Source organism: Microtus ochrogaster, chromosome 21 (genome assembly GCF_000317375.1).
Source record: "Microtus ochrogaster isolate Prairie Vole_2 chromosome 21, MicOch1.0, whole genome shotgun sequence".
Classification (NCBI taxonomy): domain Eukaryota; kingdom Metazoa; phylum Chordata; class Mammalia; order Rodentia; family Cricetidae; genus Microtus; species Microtus ochrogaster.
In genome coordinates, this window is record NC_022022.1 from 47384616 (window position 1) to 47400841 (window position 16226).

Below are 16226 nucleotides of genomic sequence, written 5' to 3' on the forward strand. Positions count from 1 at the left end.
GTTAGAAGGCAGGTTTCTGTGTACAGATTGTTCACATTGAGTGTTTCTGTTAGAAGGCAGGTTTCTGTGTGCAGATTGTTCACTTGAGTGTTTCTGTTATTCTTCTGTCTTCTTAGGATATAATTAGTACGGAATTCATCCACAAACTTGAAGCTCTGCTGCAAAGGGCCTATCGTCTCCAGGAGGAGTTCGAAGCTACCCTGGGAGGGTCTGATCCTAACTCCCTTGCAAACGATACAGGTAAGGTAGAGGTTTTTATGGTTTTCTGAAGCCTGTGGGTTTTTTCTTTTATATATTGAAATCATTTGCTGAAGTGTCTTATGTATTAAGCATTAAGAGAGAAATACCTTGTGAAATATCCAAGAAGAAAAAATGTCTGCTTTAGCCTTAGCTGGCCAGAACTCATAAGCCAGGCTGGTCTGGAGCTCAGAAGTGCTGAGAGTAAGAGGTTTGTGAATGAAATTTCGAAGAAAGGAATGATTTAACATTGTTTCTTTCGGTAAATTCCTCTTAAGCTTGAAATAAGGGAATGAAGAGGGGGTTGGAGCAGCAGAGATGGCCTAGTGATTGGGTTTTGTTGTTGTTGTTGTTTATGGGGGGACATAGCTCTGGGCTGTCCTAGAACTCACTTTGTAGACCAGGCTGGCCAGGAATTCAGAGAGATCAGCCTGCCTCCGTTTTGGGGGGAAATTTTTTGAATAATTTAAGTTATGATCTGATTGTATCTTATCTGTAGCCCTAACTACTTTGGTATGCTTGAGCCTATGGTAACCACCTTGATGCTGATTATCTTGTGCTGTGGTCTTTGCTGAGCACTTCATGTTGAGCACACTTTCTTCTCAGAGTCAAGAACCATTCGCAGGGAAAATCGTGTTATTACTCATAATAAGGATCCTCCGCACCCAGGAGGCTAAGACAGGACCATGACATCGAGGCCAGCTGGCCACTGGTGGTTTCCAGCAAGGCACTGGGATACAAAGTAGTAAGAGCCCATCTTTTCTTTTCTTTTTCTGTTTTTTTTTTCCTGACTTTGTAGACCAGGCTAGCCTCAAACTCATGGAGATTTACCTGCTCCTGCCTCTCTAATGCTGAGATTAAAGGCATGCGCTACCACCGCCCGGCTGGCCATAAGAGCCTATCTTATAACTAACTGAAATAGAAGGACCCTAATAAAGCCCAGTGTAGAATCATCCTTGTTTTCGGGTGAGAAAAGGAGGAGTGAAGTGCAAGAGTTCATAGGTCAGTATTCCACACCGCCTGACCGCTGATGAGGCCAAGCAGCACCTTCTAACTTACAGCCTTATAATGGCTCTGAACTACGTGGGCAGAGAGTCTGCAGAGGTCCACCAGAGTGTGAAGCTTGCAGACCACGTACTGCAGAGGCAAGAAGACTCAGTTTTGTAGGTGATAGTATTTTGTGGGTGTCTTACTTTCTTTTTTCTCTTCTCCGGTGCTGGGGATGTAACACAGGGCTTGTACACACTCAATGCTCGACCACTGGCCTACGTGCCTGCGGGCAGGGAGTCAGTACCCTCAATGCTCGACCACTGGCTTAGATGCCTGCGGGCAGGAGGTCAGTTCTGGGTGTCTCCCTTCATCACTTTCCACTGGATTTTTTAAGACAGTCTTGTGAACCTGGCACTCACCAATTGGCTATGTGGATTTGCCTGAGAGCTCTAAGGGTCTATGGAGCCTTCTTTCCAGCCCCCCATATGTCTGACTTTTATGCACTAACATCTTACGCTTGATGGGAACAGCAGGTGTTTGTTCTGCCCTTCTTGTTGCAGCTGTTAGTTACAAACATGAAATGAAGGTTTGAATTAGTTCTCCACTTGCAATGTAGGGACTTGCTGTTGAATGTGCCCTTGAAATCGCTAGAGGGCAGCATATCTTGTCTCTAGTTTAGAGACCAATGACTCATAAATGCCATTCTGTGATGCTTCCTGAACTGTGGGTTCATTTTAAGCCAACACTTCTGGCACCTTTTGCATGCACCTGCCACTGTAACTCAGAGTGAAAAAGACCTTGACAGTTATTTTCAGAACACTTGAAATAATAGTGAAAATTTACACGAGCTTGAAAGTTCTTCTACCTAAGCATCTAGATGTTTAGGATGTGTTTATTCAGTTTCTGTCTGTCAGATTATTAACAATGGTGACTTCGTAATTGTAAAATTTTTTTCAGATAGGGTTTCCCTGTGTATCCAGTGATGGCTTTGAACTCATTGTTTCACTCAGGCTGGCTTCCAATTCAAAATCCTCCTGTCTTCCAAATGCTTCAATTACAGGTGTGTGCCACAATCACTGACTAGCTGTTATAGCTTTTTGTTTGCTTGATTTTTCAAAACAGAATTTCTCAGTGTAACTCTAGTTGTCTTGGAGGTCACTCTGTACATCAGGCTGGCCTCGAACAGAGATTCCCCTGACTCTGCCTCCTTAGTGCTGGGATTACAGGCATTATATAATATTTTTAAGAAATATTTTCACTTATATGTGTGTGTTGGGGTGCACATGTGTGTGTGGGTACCTGCGTAGGCCAGAGGAAGCCTCAGATCTAGAACCAGTTACAGGAAGCTGTGAGCCACCTGACTGTGGAGCTGGGAACTGGATTTGGTCCTCTGGAGGAGCAGCAAGCGCCCTTGGCTTGTGCTGAGGCATTTGTCTAGCTCTGCTGTGCATTTTAAAACTTTATTATAGAAAATATTGCACAAAAGAAACCATTTCTAAGTGTGCAGTCAGCCAAACCCAGTATGATTTTAGTTCCAGGTAAGATGAGGTAAAATGGCTAGTGTAGTTTAGTAGCTTAGTGTGAACATGAACTGTGAAGCTGAGCAAGCGGGGGCTTGTTCCACCCCTCTTCCTACCTGGAGACCATCAGCAAGCCTTGATCTTACCTTAGACGCAGATGTAGGATTAGCCTTGTTTTTGTTGCCAGCCTATAATCCCAGTTTGGGAAGTGAAGACAGAAAGACCCAAAGGTAAGGCCTGCCTAGGCTTCCAGAGTAAGTTCCAGGACAGACTGAAGGGCTAAGGCTGTCACTCACTGGTTATTGTATTTCATTCTCTCTTTCAAAAGGCCTATCCTAATGTGAAAACAAAATAAGAAACTTTCAAAAGGCTTATCCTAAGCTGATTTTACAGACCGCATGGTGATGGGTCGATAGGTGTAATATGTCTGTGACTTGCTTTGCGATAATTTCGTTTTGTTATTATTTTCGTACAACAGAATCTTTCCTGTGAATTAATCATCTATTTCTCATGATAATAACGTTTGCATTCGCTGAAAGAAGATAATTCTCTTTTTCTTTGTGCATGTGTGAGTATGGGTGTGGGGGGGCGTATACCACAGTTATGTACTGGTGCACGTATGTTTGAGTGTGGTGATGTACTGGTGTGCGTGTGTGGCGTGTACCATGGTGTGTGGTGTGGTATGGTGTGCACCATGGTTATGTACTGGGGTGTGTGTGTGGCATGTGTGGTATGGTGTGCACCATGGTTATGTACTGGGGTGTGTGTGTGGCATGTGTGGTATGGTGTGCACCATAGTTATATACTGGTGTGTGTGTGTTCCTGTGAATGGACAGGTCTCTCTGACCCTGGAGTTTATTACCTTAGCTGGACTGACTGACCAGTGAGCTTCAGAGACTTCGCTGTCTCCATCCTTCATGCCTGAACTTGCAGATGAATGCTGTTGTGAGTGGTTTTGTTTGTTTGTGTTTGTTTTTCGAGACAGGGTTTCTCTGTGCAGTTCTAGCTGTCCTGGAACTCACTCTGTAGACCAGGCTGGCCTCAACTCACAGAGATCTGCCTGCCTCTGCCTCCTGAGTGCTGGGATTGAAGGTGTGTGCAACCACCATGCAACTCTCTCTTTTTTTAGCATGGACACCAGGGATCCAAACTAATGTTCTCATGCTTGTGTAGCAAGCACTTATTGGTTCACACTTACTCCTTTTGGAGTTTGGCGAGCACCCCCAGAGAGGCTCTGGTTTCCCGGGTATCACATGTCTTGTTTGATTTTTAAATCTCTACCTAGAGGTGGAGGACTGGCCTCTATTCTTCGTAAGCAGCCCTGGACCACACCCCATTTCCCTATCAACACACTGATTTTAAGAAATGGAAAGTGGCCGGTTAGTAGTGGCACACGTCTTTAATCTTAGCACTTGGGAGGCAGCGCCAGATGGATCTCTTGTGAGTCTGAGGCCAGCATGGTCACAGACTGAGTTCTAGGAAAGCCAGGGCAATTACACAAAGAAAAAAAGGAAAGAAAAGAAGAAAGGAAGGGAGGGAGGGAGAGAGAGAGAGAGAGAGAGAGAGAGAGAGAGAGAGAGAGAGAGAATATTCCAGCCTCCCTCCTTATAATTTGAAGCTTTTGTGTAGTGAGGGAGGAGCCCTCCTTTAGATCTGAAACAGCATGTGAAATGGAAGTGGTTGGACATAGCATGATACATGTGAAGACCAGGCCTTGAGAGGAATAGCCCTTAATGGTGCTTATACCACAGAAACCCATGCCGCTATGCAGGTCTCTCTCACTGCCGAGACTGCCTGTTTCTTAGCTCAGAAACACTCGCTCTTTCTTTTCCCCTTTCTGATGCTGGCTAAGGTATTAAATCTTCTCTCTGTGTGGTGCTCTGGACCTCTCACCACCTCCCTGTCCCTCTCTGTTTCTGCCTCTCTCAAGATTCCTTCTCCTAATACAGCCACTCCCAGACTTCCGTTGCAAAGCCTGCCTAGTTTTTCGACTTCCAGCCCAGAAATCGTGCCTGTTTCCCTTGTTCCATCTCCCTGCTGCTGGGCGTCGCCAAGCTCTCTAGCTTGCCTGCCTTGTTTTTCTGACAAAACTCCAGCAAAATTGTCCATCTCGTTCCTGTTTAAGAAAATGTATTGACTCCTGCTTTATTGACTGATTCCTCTCCCCTTGAATGTTAATTTTTTAAACCCCTTTTCTCATAAGCTGGGTTGGACAGTGTGGCTCCTATAACGTCCTCCTGGGGAGGAGTTTGGAAGACAGAGAAGTTCCTACCAGCCTTACCCGTGCAGCTGTTGGACCCCTGGCTCACCATCTTGGTGACACCCATGTAGCCTTGCTATTAAGACCCCCCACTTACAGTCTGGCCTAGGAGAGTGGGGTCAGGTTCTGCAGGGCAGTGATGAGCTTGCAGGTCCAGATCTTGCTGCAAGGCCCAGAACACAGCCAGAGCTGGGCAGTGAGTCCGTTCATTACATTATGTCCCTAGCTCCTAGTGAGGACTCAATGACTCATTCCTTACATTGTGTCCCTGGCTGCTTAGTGAGGATCCGGTCCTCATTGTCCACCAGTGGACACTTTTCACAGGGAGAAGCAACTTAGAACACAAGCAGAGAGAGAGTGCTTTGTTTTGGTAGGGCGGACTTCAGTTTGTATCCCAGCGCTCATGTAGAAGGCAATTGGGTTGGTATGCGCTGTAATCTCTGGAGTCGGGGAGAGAAACAGAACCCTGAAACTCACTGGCTAGCTTTGCTCCCTGAATCTTTGAGCTTCCGGTTCAGGGAGAGACCCTGACTTGAAAATAAGAAGATTTCCAACAGAGTATACTTAGACCCCGCCCTCTAAGGCTCAGGGATCTTTACAGCAGAGAGAGCAGGGATGTAAGAGCTGTAAGAGAGGAGATAGGAAATGCTATTATCAGGGCCTGACACAGCCATTGCAAATACAATCTTACAGCAGCTGTGGCTGCCTGTACAGGACCTACAGGAGACTGGGCCACTCAACTGCCAATCATGGATGGGAGGGACTCATGGTACCCTCTCCCTCCCAGAAAAACTGTTGGCAACAGATTGATTCTGGGTAAGGGACAGTTATCGGCTTCCATTGTGTACCAAATGGTAAGTCCACACGGCTCCAACACATGCCCACTTAGATGATCCTGGTTAAAATCCATGGATCAAAAAACCAAAAAGGGAGGTAGGGCATGGATGTAGGAAAGGGACCTCTGGGGGAGGGGGATAAGAGGAAGCAGAATGCACTATATATGTGCATTAAATTGTCAAAGAACAAATTTAATGGATAGTAATAAAAAAAGGTGGTTTTCAAAGATACCTGCCTTCAACTTCTGGCCTCCACATCTAAGCTTCTACACATGTGTGCACACCTGCAAACACACATGCTTAGGGACACACAGGTGCTTGCCAAAGAAATACAGTAGAATTGTTAGATGTATTTCTACCCATCTTTAATCGTGTGATAAGAAAATAGCTTGCATTAGGAAGTAAGGGGAGGTGCTTTTCTCAGTGGCTGATGTTACATCCCTTAAGTGTAGGATAGACTCATAGGTCTCTGAGTCTTATCAAAATGCATATCTCTATCTCCTTTGCATCCATGCATAGTAGCCCGGAAAGAGTAAAAGTTGGGGGCCAGTCTGGACCACTTAGGGAGACTGTGTCAAAAGAAACAACCAAATAAGCCCCATGCTGTTTTCACACAACAGAGTCCTGAGATTGATCTAGACCTGTGGTTGAGACTGTGACCCTGGCATTTCAGAGTGTGGCAGGTGATTCTTCATTAAGTAGATGGATTTCACATGTGCTTGGAGCAGTAGCTAAGATGGTGGCAATGGGATTTTCTGGTCTATACTAGACGTGGTGGCACATACCTTTGATGCAGCGGCCAGGATGCCGAGGGAGGTTGGTCCCTCTGAGATTGAGACCAACCTGGTTGGTCTACATAGTGAACCTGTCTCCAAAAAAACAAGGCAATTGTTGATTGCCAGGATGGTTTGGGAGAATTTGGGTGCCTACTGCTAAACTGAATACCTGCTGACAATCCCTGGAACCCACACACTGTAGAGAGAGAACAGAACTCCCTCAAGTTGTCCTCTGACCCCACATGCACAGCCCATAAAGAAATAGAAGAAAAGTAAAGGAATACATTTGCAAGTACTTACTGAACTGTTGACCATGCACCTTTTGTGTTGTGTAATTCAAGTGAAATAAGACCAGGCCAGGCACCCAGTTGTGCTTAGCTGGATTGACCAGTTAAGTCTTCCTCATATGAGACAGTTGGAGTGCAGTGCAGTGTATTTTTAACATTGGAAGCTCCCTGCAGACCATGCTCTTAGCTTCCCAGCCCGCTTGTTCTTTCCGTGTCTTATAACTGAAGCTTGCCTGTTTTAGAGCCTCAGATAAAGAACTTGAAAGTAAACAGATGTGCTTTGGGACGTGAGTTAATTCTTGGCTTATCTGCTGCTATTCCCGCGCTCGCAGACTCCTTTCCAGACTCACATACCACAGACATCAAGCGGTAGACACAGCAGCGGTCCACTTAGTTATGCTTTTCTTAATAAGTAAATAATCTTGTAAATTTTGAAACACATGGTATAAATGAATGGTAAATTCAGAAATACTATTTTATTCTCTCTATATGTACATATGATAAAAGTATATCTTAAAATAAGTAGAAATTTTTATTATCTTCATTATTGTGTTACCTTTCTTATCTTTTGATAGAAACTACTTTCTAGGTGGTCACAAAGACTGTGGGGTAGGGAGGCCACAGGATGACCTCACTTTAGACAGATCCTCCGTTAGCGTCATGTGTCTGAGTTTGCACCACACATCTGTCACTCTGGTATGGGTCAGCTCAAGCTCGCATGCTGGGTTCTGTGTGTTTTTAGTAGCAAGTTGTTTCAGGAGCCAGTTATTTTTAGGGAGCGATATGAATCCTTTATCTCTGAATGTTCAGGCAGGGAATCCCGTCCAGTATTCAGGAACTGGTACTGTTCTTCGGTCATTCCTGTGCTGCTAGAGATCCAGTGCAGTGCCTCATGTGCTGGACGAGTATTAACCCTGAGACACCCTGGCGCGACGTAGTCTTGGCTGGCTTTTTTGGTCCTCTGTGTAGGTCCAAATTGATGGATTAATACCAGTTTAAAAATAAAAATGATTTACAACATACGGAGCTTGCTAATAGTTTGTGGACATTATTTGATTGATAGGGCATACATGAATTAAGTTCTAGCTTATTAATCTATAGTTACTTTTAAAATTAATTAGTCTTGGGGGCTGGAGAGATGGCTCAGTGGTTAAGAGCATTACCTGCTCTTCCAAAGGTCCTGAGTTCAATTCCCAGCAACCACATGGTGGCTCACAACCATCTGCAACGAGGTCTAGTGCCTTCTTCTGGTGTGTGGGCATACACACAGAGAATATTGTATACATAATAAATAAATATTAAAAAAATTAGTCTTTATATCTTATATGCTTTCTTTAAATAACAGTATTATTGCAGCATCAGTATTAGGAGCAACCCTAGAGCCATGAATGTGATCAATGTTGGCTGTGTTTTTTGTTTTTGGGGGGTTTTTTAGGTTTTTTTTTTTTTTGGCTGATGCAAAGGATTTTGAGATTCTTTTACACTGATGTGTAGGAACAAATTTAGACCTTAAAAACAAACCAGGAATTTTATACTGTTCAAAAGTGGTGCTGTAAAATATGCATACTTTTGCTATTAGGCTTCCACAGGATCTATTTTTAAAGCAGAATGAATTAAGGATCTTAAGTCTGGAATATGCATTTAGAAAAACATTTTTGCTTTGGTGCTTTTGTTGTTTAGGCTTGTTTGTCTTGTTGGTTGGCTGGTTTTGGATGGATGCCTCGCTACATAGCATAGACTGGCCTTAAAGTCGTGATCTGAGCTGGCCCAGTGGCCCAGTGGGTAACGGCACAAAACCTGAGCACTTGGGACCCCTGGAGCTCACTTGGTGGAGAATGGAAACCGAATCACATAAATTGTTCTGTGGCTTCTACACACATGCCATGTATATGTCTGTACATATGCATACGTACATACATGCACAATAGATACGTGTGAAAAAACGTGTTTTCTGCATGCTGGCATTATAGAAATGTACCAGCACACATAGCCCAAACATGTCACTTCTTTGTGTATAGCAAAAATGGTGTAATGGAAAGGTGTCAGAGGGGGAAACCCGAAGCTTAGTACAGTTTTAGTTTCAAGGGCTGTGGAAACAGCGAAGAAAGAGCTTGGGAGTGTCTGTGGGGCACTGAAGAGAAGGCTGTGTGGAAGGAGTCGCTCCAAGACACACAGCAGGAAGACAGCTGAGAAAAGGGCTAGCAGAGAGTACCAGAGAGTCCAGCTGCAGAAGAGACCTTGTTTGAAGACGCAGTGTGCACACGAGGCTAGACCTAGGAGACAGGACCAGGGAAGTCATGTGGAACTTGTTTCTTAGGCAAAAGTGAGCCACTGAAAATAACTGAGATGTCAAGTCCAATATATATGCTTGAAGGAGATTGTGGAAGGCGGCTGATGTGACTTCAATATCTTTATCCTCTCTTGTAGCTCCTTTTTTGTTGAAGTGCCTGTGTCTCTTGGGTTTTTTTATTTTGTATTATTGTTGTTGCTTTGAGTTGATGAGAGTTCCTCTAAGGGAAAATAAAAATGTCCTTTTTTCTAGTTTAGTGCTGAGTACACAGATTTCTCCGGCAGAGAAAAGAACAGCACTGTCATGTGGGGTCTCCTGTCCAGGAGAGAGGTATTACTCTGTTTGCTAAGTTCCCAGATAGAATATCAAGAAACACTGAGTTTGGCTATGACTGGAAATACCTCTGACTCTCCTCTCACCAAATGTCCCAAAGTTGACACCATGGGACCAGTGTCGTCCTCTCTCCCTGCAGAATTCCCTGACAGGAGGAGAGCTTCTTCGAGGCTGTATTTTTAGGGTGTGATGGGAGCAGCAGGCTTAAGTTATGCAGTCAGATCTCTAAATAAGCACAGTGCGAATGGCACAGCACTGGCGTGGTGTGGTTCGTCTTTTCCCTCCCATGTGAAGCTCATAATTTCAATTTCACAGGGCATAATAATACCGCAAAAGGAAACTGACCTGGTGTCATCGCTGCACGTCAGGACAACCAAAGAGAGGACCAGAGCAGCAGGGTTGTAGTTGCTGTAGGCTCCAGAAACGAAGGGGCGCCTGATGCATGCCCTCTTTCCTAATCCGAATCATATCTCCATAGCTTCAATTCACCTGTCATACAGGGGTTTTGTAGAACTAGGAAAAGGCCAAGAGTCACCTTTCTCCAGGGGAAGTTGGCCTAGTACTTGGACTAGTTTTCTGTCCCTACTTGTCCCTTTGGCCAGAGCCTTCATGCAACATTCAGACCAATTGTACCCTGTTAGCCTGTTAAAGTCTATAGACAACTTGGAACTCAAACTCTTTTATTTTCTTTTTTGGTTTTTGAAGACAGGGTTTCTCTGTGTCACCCTGGCTGTCCTGGAACTCATTCTATAGACCAGGCTGGTCTCAACTTGATCTGCCGGTCTCTGCGTCCCTAGTGCTGAGATTAAAGGCATGGGCTGCCACTGCCCAGCCTCAATTAAAATGTGGGTGCCCCCCTTCTTCTCCCTGTGTCACCCAGGGTTTGTTGTCAGCTGTATTTCCCAGTTAGGATCACAGTTGTTCTGCTCTGCCATCGTCTTGTTTGAGTGTTTTAATAAACAGGGAAAGCCAGACACAACTGTTAGGGCAAGCTGTTCTTGCTCGGTGCCATAGCGGCAAGCTGTTTGTGTGCGCGTGCCACCATCTCTTGTGGGAGTCAGAACTCTTGGGAACCCAGCAGTCTTTGGGGCCAGTGCATCTCAGTGCTACCCACAGCAGTACAGAGGCCCACTGAAGGGTGCATCAAGAAAGTACTGCAGGCTCCGTCTTTCCTGTTCAGAAACTGCGATTGACTTGTAAATTCAACTTTGTTCTTTCTTCCATGCTGTGTATTTCAGCATCTGAAAACCAGGGTGGGGGGGGGAGGATGGTTTACAATATGGGTAGCAGATTTTCATATAAAAGAGGAGGTGTGCAGTGGCACACACTTCTAATCCCAGACACAGGCTATTCTAGGCTACATAGTGAGCTCTCTGACAGCCAGGGCTGCATAGTGAGATCCTGTTTCAAAACAGCAACAAACTCTTGAACACACAAAAACCTTCCCACAGAAGAGCCACAGTAGTTTTCTGGACGGCTGGTAATTTGAACAACTTAAGACGACAAAATACTTGTTGGCAACAGGAACTTGTCCATTTTCAATGACACCGGAGAAAGGACAAGGTTCCAAGTTATGGTTAAGCTGGTCAAACGCCTCGGGAGACTAACCAGCAACAGTCAAGTGGGAATGAGTGGGCGCCTTCCTCTCTGTGGAGTCAGGAAAGAAGAGAGACATCTCTGGAATCTCCACAGCGGCTGCAGAGGCTAAAATAGACCCAGGGCCTTCTCAGTGACAGGAATAGAATGTGCCTAGAGACAGCAGAACCAAGACAGAGAAGCCCACTTGGCTTGATCTAAGGAAATAAAGCAAGGGCTGGGGCCAGGGTCAAGGCTGAGATGGCTTCTGGTTTTCTTCCCTCTCCCTCCTTTAAAACAAAAAACCAAAACTTTAAAAGCAAATCCTTCTTTGGAAAAAACTTAATATATCAATTATGAGGTTGTGAAAGAAGGAGGAAGGCTTGAATCCAGTCAGATTTTTGGCCTACAGCATAAGTGAGCTAAAATTAAACACCGCGGTGCCGTAGCTCTCCCAAAGAAGAGCGTTGCTAACGTCTCGGCATGAGTCTGTTTCACGTGCTAGGTGACAAAGACAGGCAGAAAACATTTTAAGATCTACTTATTTTCTTTTAAAGATTACCAATCAACTAACCCAACCAAAGAGTTGCTCCATTGAGAGCCGGTGTGGCCACTGCTAATTTATTAACTGCTGTTAGCTTGTAATTTATCCTGCGTGGGAAGCTTTAAGAACGTCTAAGACTTCATTCATAAAATGGCATAAGCTGTATATTTCAGGTTTATAAATTCTCACTTAATTTAGGTCTCGATACTAGAAACATTAGAAATTTAATAGGACTCTAAAAATATGTTAAAATCTTACTATAGACAAAATGACCCAAATGAAATCGATGTTCGGCCCTTTAGCCATGGTTCTCATGTTTTGGGAAACTGCTAGTTTATAACAAATAAGAAATGTTAGTTTGCATGAGCCTCACTTAAGTGGCTTTAATATCCTCGGGGCTCTCAAGAACTGCATCCCTTGAGAACTCAAGAACAATGGCAATGGGTTTTTGATCCTACTGCACATACTGGCTTTGGGGGAGCCTAGGCAGTTTGGATGCTCAACTTACTAAACCTGGATGGAGGTGGGCGGTCCTTGGACTTCCCACAGGTCAGGGAACCCTGATTGCTCTTCAAGCTGATGAGGGAGAGGGACTTGATCGGGGGAGGGGGAGGGAAATGGGAGGCGGTGGCGGGGAGGAGGCAGAAATCCTTAATAAATAAATAAATTAAAAAAAAAAAACTGCATCCCTTGCTAAAGCTGCTTCTTCCAGCCTGCAGATTGGTTTATTCTTCTATGGTATATGTTTAAGCAGTGGTTGCTGAGAAGCAGAATTTACTAAATGGTACACATTTGTGAGTTGCTAATTTTGGATGTTTAGAGACCTGGCATTGAATTCCTGTGATAGCTAGCGGTAGATTTCGTTCCTATTTTTACAGAGCTCACTGAGAAAGAGGTGAGGCTCTCAAGGGTACACAGCTGATAAGCAATAGGGTAGGGCCCTGACTTTAACGTTAGCTCTCTGCCTTTCAACTCGTGGTTTTAACTCTTTCAACACTGCCTGATACGTCAGAGGATTTGGGAGGATGTTTATGCCTATAATCATGCATTTATACAAAACACCTGGTATAAAACGGCTAGGTCACACGGGTTGCACTTATAAACTTTGGTAAGATTTTTTTATTCTATGTACCTGAGTGTTTTGCCTGCATACCTGTGTGTGTACCATGTGTGCAGTGCCCTCAGACCAGAAAACGGCTTTGGATCCCATTCTTGAGTTTTTATGTCAACTTGACACAAGCTAGAGTCATCTGAGAGGAAACTACCATTAGGAAAAGTCTCCGTAAGACTGGGTTGTAGGCAGTTGTTGGGCATTTTCTTAATTAGTGATTGACGGGGGTGAGCCCAGCATATTGTGGGTGGAGCCCTCCCTGGAGTATGGTCCTGGGTTCTATAAAAACAAAATAAAACAATAACAACAACAACAACACAAACAGGCTGAGCAAGCCATGAGGAGCAAGCAAACCAGTAAGCAGCACCCTCCATGGCCTCAGGTTCTTAACCTGCTGAGTTCCTGTCCTGACCTCCTTTAGTGATGAACTAAGATGTGGAAGTGTGAGCCACACAAACCCTTCCTCCCCAAGTTACTTTGGTGGTGGTGCACACCTTTAATCCCAGCACTTGAGAGGCAAAGGCAGGCGGATTTCTGTGAGTTCAAGACCAGCCTGGTCTACAGAGCAAGTCCCAGGCCAGCCAGGTCTACAGAGAGAAGCCCTGTCTCAGAAATAAAAAATAAGTAAATAAAGTAAATAAAAACCCTAACTAAGACATGCGCTAGAGGAAACCCAGTGAGCAGTTTCGGGAACTGCTAAAGATGAAAGCGTCGGTCTTCACATTCTTGCGCTCTCCCTGTGTTTAGTAGTACAGTCAAGGATTGAGATGCTTTCCAAAGAATGTTGTGCATTTTAATTGGGTGTGTAAAAACAGTGAGTTTGGGGTGTTGCCCAGGCTTTCTTCTTTATACATTTTATTGGTTCATTCAAGAAACAGATGTGTTGTTTCTCTTCAGCATCATTAAGCTGCCTTTCAGGAATTACAACAATCACTGAAATAAGAGACACAGTCTGTTGTTTTCTGGCATGTAGATATAACACATTAGCGATGCACTCAGAGTCACCAATAATTTGCTGGTATTGCATTAAGCAAAGAAATCAAAGCCCTTCCCCATGGTGTTATTGACAAGAGCAGCCCATATTTGAATTCTCTCCTTGGCTGTCCATATGCCTTCCATCCACTGCCTGCTGTATGAGTCTGAATCTATTCCTGCCTGAAGGCTATGTGAATCAGTCGCCATGTATGTGTGTCTGTCTATGTCCACGTGTCTGTCTCTGCAAAGAGCTTTGCTCTGCCTTTATTGAGCAGCCCAGAAAACACCACTTGAGGGACACATTACAGAAATCTTTAATGGAGTTTCACAAGGGGTTAAGTCACTGACTCCAGCTGACCCCATCTGGATATCATGAATAGCCATTTAAAAGGCTGTCCTCGGTCTGTTTGCTGTTCCCAGCGAATGCTTATCATAGCACACATGCCCTGCTCTCAGTCGGGGCAGGGATAGCACCTAACTGAGATGACAGCTGAGCATTATCTTAGGCTGTAAAAGGGGAATATACGGTAATCCAGGGCTGTGAGGTTGATCGTTACATTGTTCTCTTAAAAGCAGGCTAAACCAATGGGCTGGGTACACAGTAGGACAGCAGTCTTAAGTGACCTTAAGGTGTGTTGCAAACTCTGGCTGTGAGGTCCAGCAAGAGTTCCAGACTGTTAGGATATAAGAGATGTGTCCTCTGTGTTTTGAGACAGGGTTTCTCCATGTAGCTTTGGAGCCTGTCCTGGAACTCACCCTGTAGACCATCATGTGACATCGCACAGCAAGGTTGGACTCAGTGAGTCACTCTCGTCCCTCTGGAATTGAGTCAGCTTTGTTAGATTTTCTTTCTTTATTAAATAGAGTGCAACCATAATTGATCTCGATGACATTGAATGGCTCGTTACTGTCAGCTGAAGCTACAGAGGCTGGACAGTTCCTGTGTAATGTGTGCAAAGGAAAGGGGCTCTAGATGGCTGCGGTGTCCTGAGACAGTGACAACAGGCGCAGAGCCTAGTTAACAGACTGTGAATGTAACCTGCTTTAACGCTGCTGGGGCATCGTGAAGTTGTGCTTCCTTACACCAGCAGCTTACACACTGACAAGAGAAAGTAATTAAGAAAATAAAGCTTCAAAACTCGGACTCTTAAACATCTCGTGTGTATGTGTGTGCTTGTATATGTGTGTTTGCGTGCATGTGTGTGTATGTGTGTGTGTGTACATTTGCACGTGTGTGCATTTTTAAGTGTCTTATATATACTAAAATGAAAATATGGGAATTTCCCTCATAATTGAGTGTCCAAAGATACCATTTGCCGGCTGTGAAGCTATTTATAAAAGTGTGAAACTGGACTGCAGAGATGGCTCAGCAGTTAAACTGCACTGCAGAGATGGCTCAGCAGTTAAACTGCACTGCAGAGATGGCTCAGCAGTTAAACTGCACTGCAGAGATGGCTCCACAGTTAAACTGCACTGCAGAGATGTTGAAATAAGATGGGCCTAGGCAGTTTCTTTATTAATAAGAAATCATTCCCACATCACAGAGATGGCTCAGCAGTTAAACTGCTTCTGGCTCTTACAGAGGACTTAGGTGTGGTTCCTAGTGCACACTTCCTGGCTTACAGCACCAGTAGCTCTGGTTCCGGGACTGACACCATCTTCTAACCTGTGGGCATCTGCACATATGTGGTTCACATAAATCTACTCAGCACACATAGAGGTAGATAGTAATAAGACACTTGGTTCATTTTCTGGCTTGGTAGAATACTATAAATTTCTCAGGTTTTTGTTTCCCTTTGTTTGGGGTGGTTTGTTTGTTGGCTATGCAAGGTAGAGAATCCAGGGCTCTAGTCCGTGTCAAAGCTACACAAGTATTTTACCACTGAGCTGTATTTCCAGACTATTATTATTTAAATAGAATAATTTAATCTTGGTTTATAATGGTCATCTAGCAGAAGAGTTTTATTTTATTTTATTTTTTTGAGATGGGGTATGGCTATATTGCCCATACAAACTTTGAACTGCTGGGCAAAACTAGCCTCCTGGCTCCTAGGTATAACCAGGATTCTACCAGTGCACCACCACACCTGGCATGGTAGAATTTTAAGACAAGAAGCTCAGTGTGTTCAAAGGATTAACACAGTTGAAACAATTATACCTTAGACTTTAGAAGGTAAGTAGTTGAAATGTTTCCAGCAGATGTGAAACAGCGATCGGTGTGCAGCGTGTGGGCGCCCCCACCCTACCGAGGCCTCAGCACTGTGCGTCAACCCTCTTGTCCTCCGCAGGACTGAAAATACCAGCAGTTGCACAGCTTTTGAATTTAAACTAAATTAATAGGGGTTTGGATTTTTACTCCCCAATAGAGTCACAAAAAGTTCTTCTAGGGGGCTGGAGACATGGCTCAGAGGTTAAGAGCATTGCTTGCTCTTCCAAAGGTCCTGAGTTCAATTCCCAGCAACCACATGGTGGCTCACAACCATCTGTAATGA

The 16226-nt window shown here is 44.4% G+C and overlaps 1 protein-coding gene across 1 annotated transcript in view; it reads left to right on the plus strand.

Moving 5' to 3' along the window:
* Positions 1 to 16226, plus strand: part of Miga1 (mitoguardin 1) — a 49977-nt gene that overhangs the window by 11000 nt on the left and 22751 nt on the right. Inside the window, exon 8 of the mRNA XM_005357479.2 lies at positions 117 to 240. Within this exon, the coding sequence (XP_005357536.1) occupies positions 117 to 240 (124 nt within the window). The remainder of the gene's footprint in view (positions 1 to 116; positions 241 to 16226) is intronic.